The sequence below is a fragment of the Mirounga angustirostris genome, unplaced genomic scaffold (genome assembly GCF_029215605.1).
Source record: "Mirounga angustirostris isolate CCGP_5_RB_7025 unplaced genomic scaffold, mMirAng1.0.hap1 SCAF_13, whole genome shotgun sequence".
In the NCBI taxonomy this organism is placed as follows: domain Eukaryota; kingdom Metazoa; phylum Chordata; class Mammalia; order Carnivora; family Phocidae; genus Mirounga; species Mirounga angustirostris.
This window is the reverse complement of record NW_026991721.1, coordinates 4,928,673-4,950,462: the sequence shown is the minus strand read 5'-3', so window position 1 is coordinate 4,950,462 and position 21,790 is coordinate 4,928,673. Positions and strand designations below refer to the sequence as shown.

Here is a 21,790-nt window from a genome sequence, read left to right as displayed (position 1 = left end):
TAAATCAAAGTGCTCAAATAGTCTGAAAAGAGCCGTGGCTGCTGTTTGGAGTAAGCCTTTCCATTAAAAATGGATCTACTTGTGTATCTATCCATTCCTCACACTAACCCTGTGGAGGAGACAGGATCACCCCCATCTGACCAGTGAGAAACTGAGGCTCACAGAGAACTAATGTGTCTGAGAAACAGGCTGATATATGCAATTCCAGACTGGTAAAAGAGCTGTTTCAGGCTTGGCCCGGAATCCTGAATATGTGGCTGCATTTCTCAGGACAGCCTCTGAAAGCTTATTTAGCATCCTGTTTGCCCCGTTCGTTTGTTCATGCATTCGTTCAGTGACCAAATACTTAATTAATGAAGAACCTACTAGTGCCAGGCGCTGTTCTGGATGCTGGGGATATAGTAGTAGTAAGTGAAAGGATAAAAAAAATCTCTGCCTTCATGGAGCTTACACTCTAATGGGCAAATAACCAGAAACCACAAAATAACCTGATAGCTAACATCTGAGTATTAGCTGTGCACTGTTCTATGTGCTTCACAGGAAATAATAAATTTAATCCTCATAGTGACCCTGTGAGACCGCTTCTAGTGTTATTTCCACTTTATAGATGGGGTAATTAAGGCACAAAAAGCAGCTAAGTCACCCAAGATCACGTAGGTAATAATGAAGTGCAGTCACAGGATTTCAACTCATGCAAGTTCCAGATCTTAGGCACTTAAGTGCTACACTATATGCTTTCCCTAGAAAATGATTTTTGAAGCATTATTCAAGTATAATTAAACTACTTCATGGATTAAAGGTCTTTTTGTGGGCTGTTCTAAGATTTAACCAACATTCAAACCATTTTTTATGTAGAAAATGATAAACTTTTTACACCACCACCCCCAAAAAGGGAGGGGGACAAATATTCAGCACGACCAGAAAGAGGTTTTCTGCCATTCCTTATGGCAAGGACCCCGATGATGGGAGAGAAGCGGCTGGAGTAGTACCATGACTCCGTGCTTCTGCTCTCTCGTGACATGGGACAATACTGCCAGCTACCTGGAAAGAAGGGGAGTGGGGCCTCTGGGGCATTCACTCCCTCCCCCGAGGCTGGCTGGCTACAGGCTGGGTGTTTTCAGAGGGAGAAGGAGCACTACCGGACAGTCCTGCTCATATTTGCAAAAGTAGTATGAAGTGGGCAGAACGAGGGCGCTGGAGTTCAGCTGCCCCGGGTTCAGACACTTCCGTGTCTGTCCTTGCAATGTGGACTTATCACTGGTACTCTCTCTCACAGGATGGCCGCGGGGACTGAGTGAGTCAGGGTTAGTGAAGCGCCCAGCACAGCACAAGGTAAGGAAAACAGACTCCACAAACCCAGGTTTGCTCTGCTGTATGGCCCTATGCCAACGTGCACTGCTTCGTGACAGAAGCCTTCCCGCAGCGCCAGCGAGACAAGCTTGTGAGGCCGCCCTGGTGAGGCCGCCTCTGGGAGCTCTTCTATGCAGAAACCAGTGCAGCGAGTGAGTGGAAACCAGGAGTCCCGCTAAGTCCGATCTGGGGGATTTCTACAAGGACTCCAGAATCCTGACGGGACACAAGAGGTACCTTATTAAGGAAGAGACAGAACTTAGGAATTACGAAAAGTATGGACATCAAAACAGAAGAATTCCTTGGTGAGCATAGCATAACATACAGAGAGGCCGAATCACTATGTTGTACACCTGAAACTAGCGTATTGTGGTGTGTCCACTACACTCAAATAAAAAAATTAAAACAAACAAAACCCATAAAAATTCCAGAAGCCACAGCTTGTTAATACCCAAGACAACTTCAGGGTTTTTACATGATTATCTGTGGTGGTGAATGTCAGTTGCCATTTTTTGGGCAACCCCACTCTGGCGCTGTGTGTGTGTGTGTGTGTGTGTGTGTGTGTGTTCCCATTCTCTCTTTAGGCACATTGGTATTCTGACCAACTCAGAAAACAATAAGCTGGTAGTAAGACTTTAAAGGCTGAGGTGCCAAGGTCCCTAAAGAGCTCTTCATCTTTGGCTGCTGACTCACGCCGCGCCGGGTGCAAGGCTACGGAACACAGAGGACGACCCCTGCGTGCAAATGAGGAGGAAGTGACCTCAGCTCATGCCACAACCACCTTACTCAATACTCTACCTTTCGCAAGTGTAACACTCGCAGAACTCATTATTTTCTCCAAAAAACCCGTCTCCGTAATAACAAGAAATCTCTTCTCCAGGTTCAATGTCTCTCAGGGCCTTCACACACGCCGTATCTCGACCAGTCGACACAAACTGAAATACAATCGACTTATTAAGAAACTCATACATGAGGCAGAAACAAAACACTTGAAATAAAAAAACGTCTCCACTTACCTTGCAGTTAGGTCTGCAATCTGAAAAATGTCCAAAAGATAAAGTCAATTAACTGTAGATAAGATCTGAAACACGAACAATTACAGAAATCTGAAATAAGCTTTCCACATAATTTTACAACTTTTGATAGAAGTTTAGGTCTCGAGTTCAACTACAGGATTATTTATTTAATAAGTTGGTGGGGAAAGATCAAGAGGTTCCATCTCCAACCTCCTGTTAAGGGAGACGAGGTTTGACGGTCTGACAAGGCCATGCTAAGTCTTAGCAGTCCTGCCCGCCACTCGCGCCCGCCCGAGAAGCACAGCTTACCATGGTTTATAAAGGCGGCGGGGCCAAGCCAGAGCTGAGCACAGTTTTTCCTTGTGGAATACATGACACTGAAGTCGTTTTCTCCGTGTCTAAGTAGCATGTTCTCCTCAATTTCTGAAAGTTCGGCAATACAACCCACCAGTAATTCTATTTTGTCATTTCGTTTCCTATTTAAAATATGTCATGTTAAAAATTACTAGTAATTATAAGTAACAAGGCTTCTTTTAATAAAATAAGCCTGTCCAATCAATACCAGGAATTGAGAAAGCCTAGCTGTGTGTCTATCAGCTGAGCCCCTGGGACCTCCACCGGGCTATGTCCTCGCCCTCCCCGGAAGCCCCACAGCCTCGAGCCACGGCTGCCTGCTTAGCTGCCTCTTCGCTACGAGAGGCCAGAAGCTGCGCTAACCTCTGTCTCTGAATCCCCTGCAGCACGCAGTGTCATGTTTTGCAGGCAGGAAGGATGCAAATACCCGCTGCCCTCAATTCAACTTGCTGACAGTGGATGAAGGAGACAGAGACATAATAAAATTTAAAAAAAAAAATAAATAAAAATAAAATAAATAAATAAATAAATAAATAAAAAGGGAGACAGAGACAAGCAGGAGGAAAAAGTCACAGGGACCCAGGAATGGGATGCCACCCTCTAGAGCAGCACCATCCAAGAGAAATGTAATGGAAGCCAAACACGGAATCCTCAGCGTTCTAGCAGCCACATTAAGAAAGTAAAGGAAAAACCAGGCGAAATTACTTCTAGTCATAGGTTTTAACCCAATATACCCCCAATCCTATTCCAGCAGAAATGTTAATGAGGACTGCAGTTTAGCATAGCATCTGGCACATAAACCACACGGACAACACTTCCCAGTTCACACTGAGCCACGAGCGGCTGGTAACCACCGCACTGGACAGCCCAGCCCTAGAAGACAAGACCCCAAAGCTCTACGTCCGCCGACAACACAGGGAGCCAGGGGAGCTGGGGAGCAGGCTCGATATATTCCCATGTACGCTCACAAGCACACATCTATCCCAGAGGCCTGGGTGTGCTGCTCTTTGGCCATCCCATTTTCAGGTACCCGATTCTAACATTTTTGCTATAAAAAATACTGAGGGTATTGAGGGTAGCTTATGAGAGGGGCAACATGTTCCTTCTTCTGAGAGATAAGGTAGGAACAGGCATCAGAGGAAACATATAATCCAATATTCTCTCTCATGAATGGCTTTCATCCCTCCTACCTGGGCTCCACTTCACTACCCTTATTTAAATGGGCACATCTATGTCTGTGTATATATTCAGGCAGGCAACACAGAAGAAAATTTCCACCTGTGAAATTCCTAGGATCATTAAGGCTTCACAGCCCACCTTCCTCTAGGCCAGCAGGAGACGAACTCTCAAAGCCAGGTTCTCCAGCCCTGGCGCCCACACGCTTCCAGCAGCCTCGTCACCGAGCCGCACTCAGACTCAAAGCACGGTGGCTTAGGGACAGATCTGGTTCAACTCCGATTTCTCATTTCACTGTCCTGACCCAGGTCCCTGGGCCAAGTCCCTGGCCCTGCAATGGCTCCTTTAGGGTGAGCCTGGCTTCACTGCTTCCCACAACTCTCTTAGCACTTCCACAGTTATTTACAAGAGAACTTTAACTAAGATGACATGACGGGTTATACTAGTATAATAGTTACCACTCTTTCGTTGCAACGATTTTGGCTCCATTTTGTTCAGATGAGTATCTATTACAAGGCAGTATTTCAAATCCACTGTCAGTTGCAAACATTCGCAAGTAAATAAATACCTAAAACAGAAAAGAAAAAAAAAAAAAGAATATTAACTTTGAATTGTTTATCCAATTAGACTTGCTCAGAATTATAAAAGCAAACCATCACCAACAACATAAAACATTAAAGATCATTAAGTAACAAACTCTGTTGTTACTTTAAAATTTCACATATTTGAGTACCTAGAAGCTTGGCCAAGTTCCTCTAAAAGTTCACAGTAAATTTCACCTTTAGATGACAAAGTTTTCTCTTTGGAAGGTCATACAAACGATCTTATGTATGATTAGAACTTCACATTGCTCAGCTTTATGTAAAATTGATTTAAAGTTTCAAGTTCACTAAAATTTAAGTTTTAGTTTTCTCCACTCTTATCCAAACAGAAAAACAGTATTAATCTTATCAATAAACCTACATGTTCCTTGAATAATTTCTCCTGCATTTTGTTCTTGTTGAGAAAATAATGCCGCGCCCATTCGCCTGAAGTCAAACATTTGAAGGCTTTCTCCAAGTGTTCATCTTTCTTAAAACGTTCAATGACTTCCTTTAGTTCTTCTTGCCTTCCCTTAATAGGCCGAAATCTGAACAAAATCAAAACATTCACTTTAGTTATCTATCATCCCTGGGCCACTGTTGCGAGTTCCTGAGATAAGAGATTAATAAACTAAAAACAGCCAGACTTAACAAAAGATAATCATCAATAATCCTGAGAATTATGCTCAAGTAATAGCGATCACCAGGAACTAGAACTTCTCTTTCTTCAAACTATACTTTGATATTCTTATTTTACTATTACCTCATTGAACTGATAAATGACCAGATGACTCAAACGAAAGCTGTCTGATTCAGGCTCATACTAGCCATATACTTTGGATGGTACAAAAGATCTAGAACAGAATGTGTCTAATTGAGTGTTAGAATGACAAGATTTTTTTTAAAACATGCAGAATTCAAGCCAGAAGAGTGCAAGGCAATGAGCTTCAGAGGGATAAAGCAAACAAAATCATGCCATAAACAACATTCTGTATGTGCACAGTTAGAAAAATCCCAAACCAACTAGTATCCCAAGAGGTCCCGAAATACACCCTGATGTTCTAACACCCATGTCAAATTAATCTTTGATAACTGCATTCAGAGAGCAAAGAGTTTTGCAAAAAGCACAACTCTAGCGGTGATACTGCTAAATTGGTGATTTCAAAGAAAAAACTGTCGGGGTAGAATTCTGAAAGGCTTCTATAATAAAACCAGCCATGCTTTCAGAATACTGTACAATCGTGGTCCAAAAAAGACTTCTGTTTGTAAAGCCCCTTATTCTAAAGCTGTGTTCTCTCAGTAAAATGTGTAACTTGCACCTTAATTTCAAAATTTCTTCTCATGTCAATTTCCTTTGGTTTATTTTCCCAAATAAAGTTCTTTTGTTTTGTTTTTGGAATGTCCAGCAACAAAAAAGGAGCCAGACTGCTACTGAAATAAACTTTGAAGAAAAAACTATTAGTGGCTGAGGAGAAAATATATTTGAACTCCGCATCTTACTCCAACAATTAAAATTGCACGTCTTGCAAACCCTGAACACACTAACATGGAAGTAAGATCTGGCACAAACTCTAGCAAAGGAAGTATCCAAGCAGAATTTTTTTCCAGGTAAGCTATCATAAAGGTCTCCATCACATTTCAGTGAGATTTTAAGCCACAGTATCTCACCACAGATTCTTTATTAGGCGCTGTGGAGGTGTGGAGGAAAATATGAGCAAAGACACAACCACTGCTCTTGAATGGAAAACCCCTTTGGGACTAAGAGACACATACATGCATCCAATGGTTAAGCAAGGCATCGTTATGCTACTGCAAGTTAACAGGGCACAAACCACATGCCACAGCACTTTCAAGTATGGAAACCAACGGAGGTGTGAGGTCTATTTGAGAAGGGGTTTTGGATTTGACAGTGATGTGGGCAGTGAGGAAAGTGGTGATTTCAGCTTTCTAAAGAAAAAGCAGATTATTACCATAGGCAGGAAAGAATCAAAAGGCAGCAGGCAAAGTGAGGGGAAGTCTAAGCAGAGGATCTTAATGAGGGTGGATTCAAAGAGTTGAACAAGGGCTGAGAGAGTCAGCTTGGCCAGCAACATTGGGGGAAAGTACTAGAACAAGGAAGAGGAAAGACGTGAGCCCCTGAGTGGGGGGAATGCTGTTTACTGGACAGGACCCATATCCACTCTAGAAATGCAAGCTGACTCCGCTAGGAACTAACTAGCCAGAGTGTCAATAAGCTGCTCACAACTAGTAAGCAGAACTATGAGAAAGACTTCAGGCACATCCTAGAGAGATCATATGAATAAACGGACAATGCCCTACATTATTTTCCATTTCAATCAATTAGCATACCAGCCCTCACAGGCAGGTGAGTGCAAGTCCTTTAAACAATTCAGAAGGTCTTTAACTAAGCTGTCAGAATACGGTGTCAGAGAACCACCGTTAAAATGATCTAAAAAAACCACCTGCAGAATTGTAGAAACATCCATACTTCCACACAGATAGAACACTAAACTACTTACTTGTAGCCACCACAAGCGACTTTGTCAAGAGTGGGTTTCTTAGAAAACCTAAACCCTCCGTGCCGCAATGCTACACTATGAAGTTCCCTGCACAGGAAGGACAGACAAGACGCCCCAGCAGCTGTCAGCTAAGGCACACCTCCTCTTCGAGCAAGACAGAATGTGAAATGGTGGGAAACAGATAACCCATGCTTTGTGGAGGAAACAGAAAAGCAACAGTTCACTTATAGAATGAATATGAGGACTCATCTATGATGTTAAGTGGCTACAAAGCACAGAAACAGCCAAGCCATCTTTCCAAGTTTAACGTGGAATCGACCAACGTTGACAATGTGTTTTAAAACAACCACATGGCTTGATGCATTAGAAAGCAAGCCAAAGTCAGGGCTAAATTCACCTAAAGCTCTTGAGAACATGTCAGAAAAATAAGCTGCAGACGTGGAATGGATGCTGCCTATTCCTGACAGGCCTTCTGTGTGCTCTCCACTTCCTGAAACACGTTCCTCCCTCTCTGAAAATGCCTGTCAGCTCTCCTTACTTTTGCTTACTCTTTGTTCATGATGCCAAACAATTTATATGCTAAAACCAACACAAAATAACCAACCTGCGATTTAGTAATAGTCTGCCTTTGTTTCTGCTTTCCTGACTTCTACTGCTTCGAACACAAACAAAACCCCCGAAACTGCCCCTTGCTACTACTCACTGGCAAGAACCCCTATTTCACTTAAGATGTAATTTACTGTCAGAACTTACTGTCTCAGTTGGCTGCTATAGGCGTGAAATGACAGTGAGGCAAAGGAAGAAATGGTTCTGGGTGCAGACAGGAAGGGGATGAGACAGTTGTTTTCGATAATCCTACAGAAGTACATCAAAATCACCTGGCTGACAGCTCAAGTCAAATCCCATTATAACAGATACTGCGGGGAGATAAAATTACTTAATAACATAAGATTGTTACAACTAATAGAGCCAGAGCAAAAAGGCACTGAAGACCCTGGAAAACAGTGAAGTGTTTTTCTACTATTGAGGAGAAAAATACCCTTTGTCCTCTCCTTAACCACAATCATTCTAAACCTACCATGCAAACTGTACAAAGCTATCCTCACACCACGGTTCTTAAAGCTAGAAGAATATTTAGGTTATATGAAACAATGCTCCTGTTCCATAAATGAGGAAAACAAGGCCTAATGTAAGGGCTGTTAACGGAGGGACTATTATTACCCGGCCTTGTGCCCAGTTCTACTCTCTCGTGTACAACTCTGAGGGTCCTCTGGTGCTTCATGATCAGAATAGGATTTGACTGAGCACAGCACAGCACAGAGCCCAGCCAGAGACTGCGAAAGGGGTGGACACAAATATACACTTTTGAATTTGGTATCCGGGAAGTGGCAATTAGCGTGGCAGGGGAGGCAAGAGACAGGAATTTGGCATTTCCAAATCAGTATGTCCCTCCTTCCCTCTCTTAATACAAACTTTACAACTTCAAATAAACCAAACATTGTTCTCTTCCCACACCTCTGATCAATGGCTGGTATAAGAAATACAAAAATATGTCACTTAAGTCATTTATTATTAAAAGGGGCAGAAAGAAACATGAATTCACACTCCCACACACCTGTTCCCCACTCTTTCCAGAGACTGACTTCCCAGGTTTTCTTGCTATTTGGTTTTTCTGTTTCCAAACCCAAGGGACCAGTGTGGCAATGAAGGGAAGTTGCGGATTTGTATTAGGTGTACTACTGTGCCCTTCCATTAGCATGTACACCCAAGAGCTGACTGGAGGGAGCGGGAAAGAAGAGGGGGACAGAAAAAAGGGAGCAGGGGAAGGAGAGAGGAAAAGAGAGAAAATGCTCAAATATTTAAGATATAAAATAAGAAGACGGTGAGGCAACATTGTGAACACATTTCCCCCTTTGAAGAAAGTTCAGCTGCACACGGACAGTTGGTAGATGCTGAGGAATCATGCTAGAACCACAGCTCTTCATTCCTTCTGGACCTGAAAGGAGACAATCCCCAGACACATACCTGGCTGAGTCCTGCAATCAGTGCTCAGCTAATCCCAGGGAGTGACTCCTGATCTTTTGATGAATGCTTTCTCTTAAAATTACCCTGTTATGGAGTACAAGTGCTTTTTTAAATACAGCTATTACTATGATCAAACTATTTTAAAAGGTTTGCAAAATGTTCTAAAAATCGTGTTTATGCTGACACCTCCAATTACTTAACACAAAAGAACATCATAAAGATTGAAACAGGTTAGCTGGTATCTTATTATTGTTTGTAATGCACTCTACCTACCTCACAGGGTTGTTGTGAGGAAAACTGTCAGATTTTGAAAAATGCCTTGAGCTCCTCGAAGGAAAGGCGCTATATAAATGCAAAAACAAACAACAACAATAAAAACTATTTGTATAAGTTGTATTTATAACTTCGAAACAGACTCACAATATTAGTTGTCCCACAAGTCCTTAAAACGCTGTGACACTCAAGAGCTTTGTGAAGCTGTGCGCAGACTCAGCATATAAACAAAGGCCAAGATGCCGAAAATCTCTTTCCCACACGACATCCTTTCCCCCTTGATCGCATTAAGTTAGAAGGCCTAAAAATGTCTTTGTTTTCTAATCAAGCGCTTGATTTTAAAGTGACATTTAAAGTGATTTATAAATTTACACCCCATACTGGATATGAAAAATCAAATACATAAATAAGCAAAATTAAAATTAGATGGTTACAACAGGAGAAGGATGAGACAAGCCGAGTATAATTTGGATTAGAAAAAGAGAGAAAAGTTCCAAAAATCCTGTGAGGATTCTTCCCATTTTTTCATCGTGTTATTTCCTGCTCAGCGTCCCCCACTCCCCAGGAGACGGAAACCTCCAAGTCGTGCCGCCTACAACAAGGGGCATCATGGAAGGCGTCCACCCCTGCTTTACACTATCACCTGTCCACGTGCTTTCTAAAAAATTAGAGACATTAAAAAAAAAATCAGAGGCATAACTAGCAACTCTGTTCTCTGGTTAAAAGGAAGAATTTCATTTTCATAATGGACAGAAGTCAACTAAATCGAAATATTCCCCAATAAATTGAAATTACTACTTTTTTTATACCATTTCTAGATAGTCATGCTACAACTCTAACTTGTTTGTTTGTAAATGTAGGGATTTATCAAGATTAAAACATAAGCATTCATAACAGAGCTGGGGAAATTCTTAAGCTGTGAAGTATCTACTGTATCTGAACATGGTTTCTGACGGCACACCGTGAGAAGTAGAGGGAGGGGAAAAGGCATAAAACAGAGAAACTGAAAAAGGACAATCAAATTACAGATGTACAAACATGGGAACGAGGAGATCACTCTTACAAGTGACAGACAGCTTGGACAGTGAAGATCCAAGCTCCAGTCATGTCTTTCATACCCCAAAGAGAAGTCCATAAGCTTAATAATTTAAGAAACAGTCAAAATTATTCTAATGCAGCACCACTGATTTTCCTCATTTCCTATAAAATGCTATCTTTGAGAATGACGTAAGTCAACATTCTGATAAATTCTTGCTCAAAAGATGAAGAATTAGAAGACAGTTTTATTTTCAAGTTCACGAAGATTAAATGAACACGTACGCCTTTCACTAAGATTAACAAGCTTCATTAATAAAACTTCTGTGTATTCCCAAATGGTAGCTTACAAAAGCCTGTTAAAAGACCTTTGAGGGGCGCCTGGGTGGCTCAGTCAGTTAAGCGGCTGCCTTCGGCTTGGGTCATGATCCCAGGGTCCTGGGATTGAGCCCCGTGTCTGGCTCCCTGCTTGGTGGGGACCCTGCTTTTCCCTCTCCCTCTGCCTGCCACTCTGCTTACTTGTGCTCTCTCTCTCTCTGTGAAATAAATAAATAAAATCTTAAAAAAAAAAAAAAAAAAAGACCTTTGAAATGGGAGCGCCTGGGTGGCTCAGTCAGTTAAGCGTCCGACTCAGGTCATGATCTCAGAGTCGTGGGACCGAGCCCCATGTCAGGTACCATGCTCACTGGGGAGTCTACTTGAGGATTCTCTCTCTTCTCCCCCTCTGCCCCCCCACCCTACATGCACGCACTCTCAAATAAATAAATCTTTTTTTTAAAAAAAAAGGCCTTTGAAATGACACCTCTAGTAAAGATGGACAGTGCTCGGGGACACAGCAGCATTGCCTGCTCAGCCACGCGGCCCAAGGTGCTCTAGAAAGGGCAGAGCACAACCATCTCCACCACCTATGGCTGCTCTAGGAACTCCAGGAGTAGAATTACATGTTGTACTGAAAAATACGAACAGATGTTTTCTTCTGAATGTTTAATGTGGTTTAACCAATTTAGGATCCTGCATTTTAATTTAGGGTTATCTGGATACAGTAGTGTCTTGAATTTTAATAATATTTGTGGAGTAACCCTGAAGTTTACATCTTAGGACTGCATGTTTTATTTTTTAAAAGATTTTATTTAGTTAGAGACAGAGCAAGAGCGTGTATGCGAGAGCATGGAAGGGAGGGGGGAGTGGGAGAGACTCTCAAGCAGATTCCGTGCTGAGTGCCGAGACCAAAGCGGGGCTCGATCCCACGACCCTGAGATCACAACCTGAGCTGAAACCAAGAGTCGGACACTCAACTGACTATGCCATGTGGGTGCCCCAGATTGCACATTTTTAAATGAAGCTAGGAAACTACTGATAAGGAACTTTTTATCCACTCATTATATCATAACAAAGCTCAGTAGGCCAGATGGCCTAGGACCTTGCTATTCTAAGTATAGTTGGCAGCTTGTTAGAAATGGAGCATCTCAGGCCCCAGCCCACAGCTACTGAATCAGAACCTACAACTGAACAAGACTCCCCAAGTGACTCACATGAAAACTAATTATGGGAAGCAGTTGTCAAGGAGGACTTTTATTTAAAAATATGACTTATTTCCTATTGCAGGAGCCACTAACAGGTAACTGCTCATCTTTTGGAACAAAGAATGGCTGGGGGAGAGGGGACCGAATACACAGGAATTCTTTCCTAAACCACTGAAAATTTTATTGTAATTCTGATGCAATGCTTCCTAAGATGGCTTACATGCTTCCATATCTCAGTATACAAGGCATAATGAACATGACCTTTCTCCTCTTGCTTGATGACTCCAGGTCATAATTATGGGCCTTTACAGTAATACCCTGAGTATCTCTAAGACTATTATGTGAAAGTGAGTCACATTTCTTAAATATTATCAGGACCTCCTAGGAGAACAGGTGCTAGCCTCACTGGGGAAAGAAGGGAAATGGACTTAATGCAGACCAGATTTTAATTGGATACTAGGGCATCCAGTCCTGCTGACTTTCCAGACAACAGTCATCCACCTGCCTACTTACAAAATTTAGGTATCTATCCTTCTGATGGCAGGGAGCTATTTAAATAAGTTCTCAAGTCCACATCAACTTGTCACTTCATTTTATAGCAAGAAAAGGTCTATGATGACAGAAAATCACATGAAAATACCAAAGGCTCGGGGTGCCTGGGTGGCTCAGTTGGTTAGACAGCTGCCTTAGGCTCAAGTCATGATCCCGGGGTCCTGGGGTTGAGCCCCACATCAGGCTCCCTGCTCAGCAGGGAGTCTGCCTCTCCCTCTCCCCCCTGCTCATTCCCTCTCTCTCTCATTCAAATAAATAAAATCTTAAAAAAAAAAAAAAAAAAGAAAGAAAATACAAAAGGCTAATTTTTATCTGAATTACTTCTTTCTGGATTTAGAATATAATTGATACAAATGAATCACACTGTCTCTTGTTTTAAATTCTAGCAAGGGACCGAATTAAAAGGGGAAAAAATGGCACAAGATTTCCTCTAGTCACCTTTACTCACCAATTCTTCCCTCCCCCCACTATTGGTGACTGACTAGTCACCTGGTGATCAAGTCCCTCTAGGGCTGTCACCGGCCCTGGAGCTACAAACACCAGTGCAAGTGTGAGGGAGGTAGGAGGGATCAGGGCCCTAGAACTGGCTCGACATTCTCAGTCCCTGCTGTTACGCTCTTCCACCAGCCTTGAAAACCCTTTGCCACTCAAGTTAAGAGGTAAAGAAAAGTTGTGAAGTTCTGACTTAGTGTCCGGTGGCAATTATGAAATTATCTAATGGCCTTTTTTGGGGGAAAGATGATGTTTAAGAGAATGTAACAGATTTCAGAAGCAATGTAATACTATTTTATACAGGTGCCTTCTTAGCCCAATGGGCAGCGCTCAGTCTCATATTTTATACAGATGGCATGTGATACTCAATAAAGCACTTACGCATCTCTTATCTGTGTACTGAACAGAAGCACATCTTTAAAAATACTCACTCTTCCCATGATTAGCTGAATCTCAAAGGTTAAACATGATGGCCAAATTCTCTATATACAGTTGCAATTATTTAAAAGAAGAAAAGTCTACAATAAAATCATGAAAACAACCCTGATGTAACCTACTTTGAGCAGAAAAAAAATCATATACATTTTCAAGGTTTCACAAGATTTTTCTTTCAGCTAAGATAATTATCAGTAACATTTAAAATAAAATATGAGATGCTCCTCCAGCTTTATATTTTAATAGAAACAGCCTAAGATAAAATAAGAGCACAGAATTAAAACTGACAAGACCCTTGGAAGCTTTTGTTGCTTTTCTTGGCTCACATATAGAAAATATTCTACAGCAAAGATCTTTCCTTTAATGTCATTTTAAATTCTGACTAAAAGTAAAATTAGCATCTCTTTTCTTAAATTCAACATCATCATCTGCTCCACTTCAGGATAAAGACTTACAATTACCTAGTATTCATTTTGTGTGTTTGAAAACCTAAATAGGGATCAAGAACCAAACTGGTCGCCAGATCATCATTCTCACAGAGTTCCTTGGCAGACATTCCAGAAGATGGTACATATCGACTCTGTCCTTCAAATCCCGAATTACCATTACCTACGAAAAGAAGAAGAAAGAAAAGTAACTCAAATAGAAAACTACTTATATTCTAGTAATTCAGAATTGAAATTACTTGTTTCAATCTGTTTAATTAAGAGCTGAGTACCTTTTGCATAAACAGAAAGCCAAATACAGTAAGTAATGGAGAGTATTTTGGTTAGTAGATGATATCAGGTTTCCCAAGAACAGGGTCTGACTAGGTGAGAGATCTTGGGCTCAAATGCCTTACTAGACCCTTGGAGGAAGATGAGAAACGGGATGAGTGGATGCTCATTACCATAGCAAGACAGCATCAGGAGGCGTTACAGATAGGGGGAGGGGGGAGGAAACAAGTAGAGCACAAGAAACGCTCTGCAGTTAAGTGCCAGAAGGGTGGACCTCAAGGATCAAAAGGAGCCCTGAGGAGATCACTTCACCTGCCTGCTTTGGGGCAGGTGGATGGGAACCATCCCCACCCGGCAGGCAAAGGGTTCAGAAACTCAACTAGAAGAGTTAGGTGGCAGAAGCGGGGAAAGTAGAGAGAATGACAGGCCGATTTCCAGCCTGTATGAAACAAATTCTGAACGAATGGATAAGAACAGGGGAGTGCCGGAGATACCTAACTGAAGTAATTTGGTTTGGTGGGGAAGAAACACAGCGCAGAGAGAGGACAGGAAGGCCACACTCGTCCGGGTGAAGTTTCATCGGTGCTCAGCCATGTAGGTCAGCGATAGTCTTTTAATTATGCAAACAGTATAATCTTAAACCTCTCACAATTAAGGTGTGGAGGAATGAAAGACACAGTGAGAGGTAACCTTCTTTTCTACATTCTTTCAAAAAACAAATGAACACTAAACATCTAAGTCCCTATCAGAAGGTAAGTATATGTTTTGCAATCAAACCATTTGCACGTAGGTATGTAAAAGCTAACCAGGTTGGTATATTTTCTATTTTCTTTATTGAAATGTAATTCACAAACCATAGAATTCACCCATTTAAAGCGTACAGTTTAATGGTTTTTAACGTATTCACAGAACTGTGTAGCCATCACCACAATCAATTCTGGAACATTTTCATCACCCCCAAAACAAACCCCATACCCATGAGCAGTCACTATCGATTTTCCCTTTCCCCAGCCGTTAGCAACCACTAATCTACTCTCTATTTCTATGGATTTGCCTGATCTGGAAATTTTGTATCAATGAAGTCGACAATATGTGATCTTTTGTGATTGGTTTCTTTCAATTAGCATAATGTTTTCAGGGTTCATCCATGTGGTACCATACAGCAGTACTTTATTCCTTATTATGGCCAAATAATATATTCCATTGTATGGATAGATCACATTTTGTTAGTTCATTCATCAGTTGATGGGACACTGGGCTGTTTCCACTTTGGGGCTATTATGAACAATGTTTCTATGAACATTCATGTAAAAGTTTCTGTGTATACCTATGTCTTCCATTCTCTTAAGCCCATATCTAGGAGTGGAAGTGCTAGGTCATATGGTAACTCTATGTTTAACCTTCTGAGAAACTGCCAGGCTGTTTTCCAAAGTGGCTGCACCATTTTACATTCCCACCAGCAGTGTATGATTGTTTCTAAATTCTCCACATCATCACCAACATCTGCTACTATCTGTCCCTTTAATTTGACACATTCTGGCGGCTGTGAAGTGGTAGCTTGTGGTTTTGATTTGCATTTCCCAGATGACTAATGATTTCAAGCATCTTTTCACGTACTGGCCATTTGTGTATCTTGGAGAAATGTCTATTCAGATTCCTTTGCTCATTTTGAATTGGAGTTTGTCTTTTACTGCTGACTTGTAAGAGTTCTTTGTATATTCTAAATACCAGTCCTTTACCAGATACATGATTTGAAAATGGTTTTTCTTTCCCTTCTGGGAGTTTTTTTTCATGGTCTTGATGTTTCCCTTAAAGCACAAAAGTCTGTACCTTTAATGAATTTCAATTTATCTTTTATTTTTCCTTTTGTTCCTTGTGCTTTTAGTGTCCTAAGAAACCACTGCCTAGTCCAAAGTCATGAAAATGTATGCTTATGTTCCCTAGGAATTTTATACTTAAGGTTTTGATCCATTTGAGTTAATTTCTCACACATACTACGAGGTCGGGTCCAACTTCATCCTTTTGCATGTGGATATCCAGTTTTCCAGCATCATTTATTGAAAGACCATTCTTTCCCCAATTAATTTTCTTGGAATGCTTGTCGAAAATCAACTGATTGCAAACATGAGGGTTCATTTCCAGACTCTCGAATCTATTCCATCGATATATGTCTAGCCACATGCCAAAATAACACTGTGGTTTTGTATTAAGTTTTGAAAATGAGGAGTGCATGTGTGCCATCTTTGTTCTTTTTCAAGACTGTTTTGGCTACTCTGGGTCCCCTGAATTTCCATAAGAATTTTAGGACTGGCTTGCCAATTTCTCTGCAAAGGAGCCAATTGAGATTTTGATAGGGACTGTGTTCAATCTGTAGATCATTTGGGGAGTACTGCCATCGTAATATTAAGTCTTCTAATCAATGAACATGGGATGTCTTTCCATTTATTTAGGTCTTTTTAAATTTCTTTCAACAATGACTTGTAGTTTCCAGAGTGTAAGTTTTATACTTTTATTCTTTGCATATTGATCTATCCTGCTGAACTCATTTATCAGTTCCAAGAGCTTTTAAGTGGATTCCTTTTTATATACACAACCATGTCATCTGCAAACAGATTATTTTACTTCTATTTTACTTCTTCCTTTCCAATCTGGATGCCTTTTAGTTAGTTTTCTTGCCTAACTGCTGTGGTTAGAACCTCTAGCACAAGGCTGAATAGAAGTGGTAAGAACAGATATTATTGTCTTGTTCCCGATCTCAAGGGAAAAGCATTTAATCTTTCACCATTAAATAGGACATCAGCTGTGGGTTTTTGTAGACGTCCTTTATCAGGTTGAAGAATTTCCTTCTATTCCTGGTTTGTCGAGTGTTTTTACCCTGTAAGGGTCTTGTTGAATTCTGTCAAATGCTTTTTCTGCATCTACTGGAATGATCCTAGGGTTTTTGTCCTTCATGTTATTGATGTGGTAGTATTACATTAATTTTCAGATATTAAGACAACTTTGCATTCCTGGGATAAATCCCACTTGCTTATGTTATAGAACCCTTCCCACTTCTTGCTGGATTTGCTTAGTATTTTAGTGAAGATTTTGTGTCCATATTTCTTAGAGATATTGGTCTGTAGTTCTTTGGATATTTTTTGCTTGTGATATCTTTGGTTTTGGTGGCATAATAATAGTGGTCTCATTGAATGAGGAAGTGCTCCCTTACCTTCTATTTTTTGGAACAGTGTGTGAAGAATTGGTGTTAATTCTTCTTTAAATATCTGCCAGTATTCACCAACAAAGCCATCCAGGCCTGAGATTTTCTTAGCAGTGTTTTTAAAAAATTACTGATTCAACCTCTTTACTCGTTACAGGTTTATTCAGATGTTGTATTTCTTCTTGAATCAGTTTTGGTAGTTTGTTCTTTCTACGAATTTGTTCATTTAATCTAAGTTATCTAATGTGTTGGTATCCAGGTGTTCACAATATTGAGTTGTAACCTTTTTTTTTTTTACTTCTGTGAGGCAGTAGTAATGTCCCCTCTTTCATTCTTGAGGCTTCTCTTTTTCTTGGTTAGTCTTGGGTAAAGGTTTGCCAATTTTGTTGATTTTTTTTTTTTTTTCAAAGAGTCAACTTTTAGCTTTGCTGATTTTCTGTTGTCCTTCTACTTCTCTATTTGTAAATTTCCACTCTATTATTTCCTTCTGCTTGCTTTGGGTTTAGTTTTCTCTGCTTTTTCTGGTGTTTTAAGGTAAGAAGTTAGGTTACTGATGAAGAGTGATCTTTCTTCTTTTTTAATACAGTTGTTCACAACTATAAATTTTCCTCTAAGCACTGCTTTAGCTGCATCCTGTAAGTTTTAGTATGTTGTATCCTCATTTTCAATCATCTTGAAGTACTTTCTCATTTCTCTTTGGACTTCCTCAACTCATTGGTTATTTAGGAGTGTGTTGTTTAATTTACACATATTTGTGATTTTCTCAAATTTCTGTTATTCACTTCTAATTTTACTCCATTGTAACCAGAGAACATATACACTGTATGATTCCAATCCTTTAACATTTATTGAGGCTTGTTGCACGGCCTAGCCTATGGTCTACCCTGAAGAATGTTCCATGTGCACCTAAGAAGAATATGCGTTCTGTTGTCATTGGGTGGTCCTTTATACAGATGTCCATCAGGAAGAACTAGTTTAGGGTACTCTTTAAGTCTTTCTTCCCCATTGATCTTTTGCATAGTTGTTCAATTCATTATTGAAAGTGGGAAACTGAAGTCTCCAAATTACTGTTGAGTTGTCTATTTCTCCCTTCAGTTTTGTCCATTTCTGTATCACGTACTTTGAGGCTCTGCTGTTAGGTGAAGTCACTGTAGTTACTGAGGATGGAGCACAACTTTGTTTTGCTTCATCGTCGGCTCTCACTTTGTACCATTCTTGTCTAGTGACATTCAATGTGACGCTGTCCATCTTCACACTCGCTGGATTTTCCCAGCCTGTCCTCAGAATCGGTCTACTCTTGGCAAACTGTAGCACATGTAACGATCATTTTCTACATTATTATGTACCTCCAACAATTAAACTAATTAAGACCTTTTGCTCTATCATGCACAAAAGGAGGCCAACAGCCATTTGAAAAAACAAACAAACAAACAAAAACAACCAAAAAAAAGTTGCCTAATTTACTGACCAGAGCCAATACCACCTGCTACGGTCACTAATTTCTCATTTCCTTCAGGTTCCCATCACATGCTCCGGGGTGAGCAGGTGTCCGTGAGGAGGAGAATCTATTCAGTCTTGGGCTCTCTCTCTAACTCCTATCCCAAGCAGGGCTTTCTGCCTAGTTTTTTACCGAAACAGTGACCTGTGCTGATATGGAAATGTTAAGCGCCCTGGGCCCAATAAACTGCATGAACCTCTAAACAGTAGGAAGATAATCAGTTGGAACTGGTGCAATCTATGTGAAACTGCTGCAAGTCCCAGGAAAATCCAACTCTACTCAGGGCAGGGAAACTGCAACATAAACTAAAACTATTCTGTAGGGGGGCTAAATTAACCTCAGGAGAAGCAAGAACTTAGAAAGCTATCCTCCTCAACATGGCCGTACGCGGTTGGATATCTTCATGTAGCTGCCTACTTAGGTTCACACTTACCCTGGGGCACTTTCCTGCTCTCAAAAAAACTACTTCCTGAACTCTTAACAGTAGCCTCCTTCTCACCAAGAGGTAGCAAGGTAAAAAAGTAACTCATTATCACCAGTGCTCCAGTGTCAGGATACACGACTGTTCACCCCGTAAAAATAGGGCAACAATTTGGGAAGCTGCCCTAAATTCCACTTCTCCTGTAGAGATGACTTGATTATTCATGTTGCTAAGTTTTCAAAGAAAGACATACTTACACTCACATCAGATGTAAAAAATATGATTTGAACTTATAGGAAATCCAGTGGCAGCACTTTAATATTTTTTTATAGAACAGATTAAGCACTCAGGTATACATTCTACAAAATATAACTTAGGTCATGGATATAAGGGCATAATTATAGTTATCGTATTAAGCATTAAACTAGAGGTATGCACATCAGATGAGAATAAGAACTGTTATAACTTTGAAAGGGTAAAAAAAAACCCAGTTAACTGTGAGAACATGAACAAGTGTTCTGAAAACAACAGAGACAGAATATATGTTACAAGCCGCAAGGAATTACCGGCCAGATCACAATGAAAAGGACAGTTGCGCTGTGTACATACATCTGCTTGACCTCCTCTCAACTGCGTGTTTGCCAGCCTTCGTGGCCTCCTTCCCCGCGTGCTGCAATTTTGATGGACTCTGCTGATGGTCATTAGACAACTTGCCTCCACTCCGCCTGCCATTCACCACCATGTTCTTGGATTCTCCCAACCACTTCATGCCCACAGACTGCCTGACCCAGGTGCATTGAGTCGCTCTCTTCAGATAGCTCAGAGAATAATCCCAACGTTCTCTCCTGACAGAAACAAAATATAGAAAACAAAACCGGGAGGTAAATACATAAAAGACCATACTACCCGGGCCCTTGAGAAAGATATAAAGTATTAACTCTTTGGTGCTGGGAGCCGTGGAGGAGCAGCAGGGCCACAAGGAGGGAAGAATGGGAGCAGCCAAGGCCCAGCCGCCGCCGTGGGCACCCCACCAAGCACACCAAGTCCGTGCAGAGCAGATCCAAGGTGTGCCACAGCGCTGCTCAAGGTCTCCAAGGACAAGCGCACCCTCAAGCTCATTGAGGAAAAGGTGGGGCCACACATCTGTGCCACGAGGAAAAGACAGGAGCTGAGCGACTCCCTGGCAGCCATGAGGAAGGTGGCAGCCAAGGACCGAACCCCACCCCTCTGTATGTCATAAAGCCTTTTTTTTGGTGGGGGGGAGGTGATTTAGTAACTAACATTTCCACTCTTTAAAGACCACTTGGTGCCCCAAGCCATCCGGTGTCATGCTGAGGTCTCCGGCACCCCCAGACTCTGAGGGGAGCTCACTCTGCCGTGCACAGTGCTTGTGCTGTGCACAGAGACTGGTAAATAGTAAACGCTCCATAAGTACTGACCTTTCAGTTACCAGTAAGATTCACTCTGCACCTTGTTACGTCGGCATTTAGGTACACCTCAACAATCTGCTCAAATGACATGTTTTGGTAACAGCACTTTAACTGTGAGTAAACTACCAGGAAGTTCTCTCTTCCGTTATGAGGAGAGCTTAAGAAAAAGTATCTAAGTTAAGCTTTGTCCACAACAGCTTTGTTTTTTGTTGTTAATTTAAAGTCAACGGTCAAGGTTCTTCAGAGACTGATACTCAAATATCAAAGTATGGCCCATCACGAAATGTCTGCCTTTACAACAGCAATGAAAACTGAGAAATTACATTTACTAATACAGAGCTATCCTTCACCGTCTGAATTTTAATTCGCTGAATTTGGGAACTGAATGATTTGGATACTGAGGGATGCTTGTAATTTATAAGGACCTTTGCAAGTAAGGGTATAACAGGTTACATTTTGCTGGTAATGGAACGAGAATAGGGATGTCCATGGCATCACCTCATTATGGAATTATGCTTTATTATAAATCAGACTAAAAGAGTTTCAGGATAAAAGTGCAAACACACAGAACTTCAGAGCTAAAGGGGCTTTAAGACCCTAGTACAGCTCCTTCGATTTGCAGATGGAACCACCACCACAGAGGCTGAGAGGTCCCATGGCCCAGGCCACACCATTGGGCTGCGGCAGAATGAGGAGAACCCAGCACTGCTGCCTGAGGCTCTCTCACTACCCCATACAAAGGCCAATTTCCCTTATTTTTTAAAAAACAGGGGCGCCTGGGTGGCTCAGTTGGTTAAGCGACTGCCTTCGGCTCAGGTCATGATCCTGGAGTCCCTGGATCGAGTCCCGCATCGGGCTCCCTGCTCGGCAGGGAGTCTGCTTCTCCCTCTGACCTTCCTCCTTCTCATGCTCTCTGTCTCTCATTCTGTCTGTCTCAAATAAATAAATAAAATCTTTAAAAAAAAACAAAAACAAAAAAAACAAAACACAAATGATACATTACTTTGGAGTACTTCTAGAAATGTACACCTGGTCATAACTCTAATGATACCCAACAAAAATACAAAACATTAATTTTTTAAAAATCCTTATTTATTTTAGAGATGCGTGCACATGTGCAAGTCGGGGGAAGGACAAAGGGAGAGAGAGGTTCCAAAGCAGACTCCCTGCTGAGCGCAGAGCCCAACGCGGGGCT

At 41.3% G+C, this 21,790-nt stretch overlaps 1 protein-coding gene across 9 annotated transcripts in view; it reads right to left on the bottom strand.

Moving 5' to 3' along the window:
- Positions 1–21,790, bottom strand: part of KMT5B (lysine methyltransferase 5B) — a 55,118-nt gene that overhangs the window by 15,520 nt on the left and 17,808 nt on the right. For 3 of the 9 annotated variants that reach the window (XM_045893127.3, XM_045893128.3, XM_045893124.3), the window contains exons 2-10: positions 19,775–20,010; positions 13,793–13,940; positions 9,295–9,363; positions 7,750–7,851; positions 4,860–5,025; positions 4,355–4,464; positions 2,676–2,842; positions 2,367–2,386; positions 2,149–2,285 (exon numbers count right to left, since the gene is read on the bottom strand). In XM_045893127.3, coding sequence (XP_045749083.2) covers positions 2,149–2,285; positions 2,367–2,386; positions 2,676–2,842; positions 4,355–4,464; positions 4,860–5,025; positions 7,750–7,851; positions 9,295–9,363; positions 13,793–13,940; positions 19,775–20,010 — 1,155 coding nt within the window. Of the gene's footprint in view, positions 1–2,148; positions 2,286–2,366; positions 2,387–2,675; positions 2,843–4,354; positions 4,465–4,859; positions 5,026–7,749; positions 7,914–9,021; positions 9,106–9,294; positions 9,364–13,792; positions 13,941–19,774; positions 20,011–21,790 lie in introns of those variants that run through there. The other 6 variants (XM_064576073.1, XM_045893131.3, XM_064576072.1 and 3 more) reach the window with 6 other exon arrangements.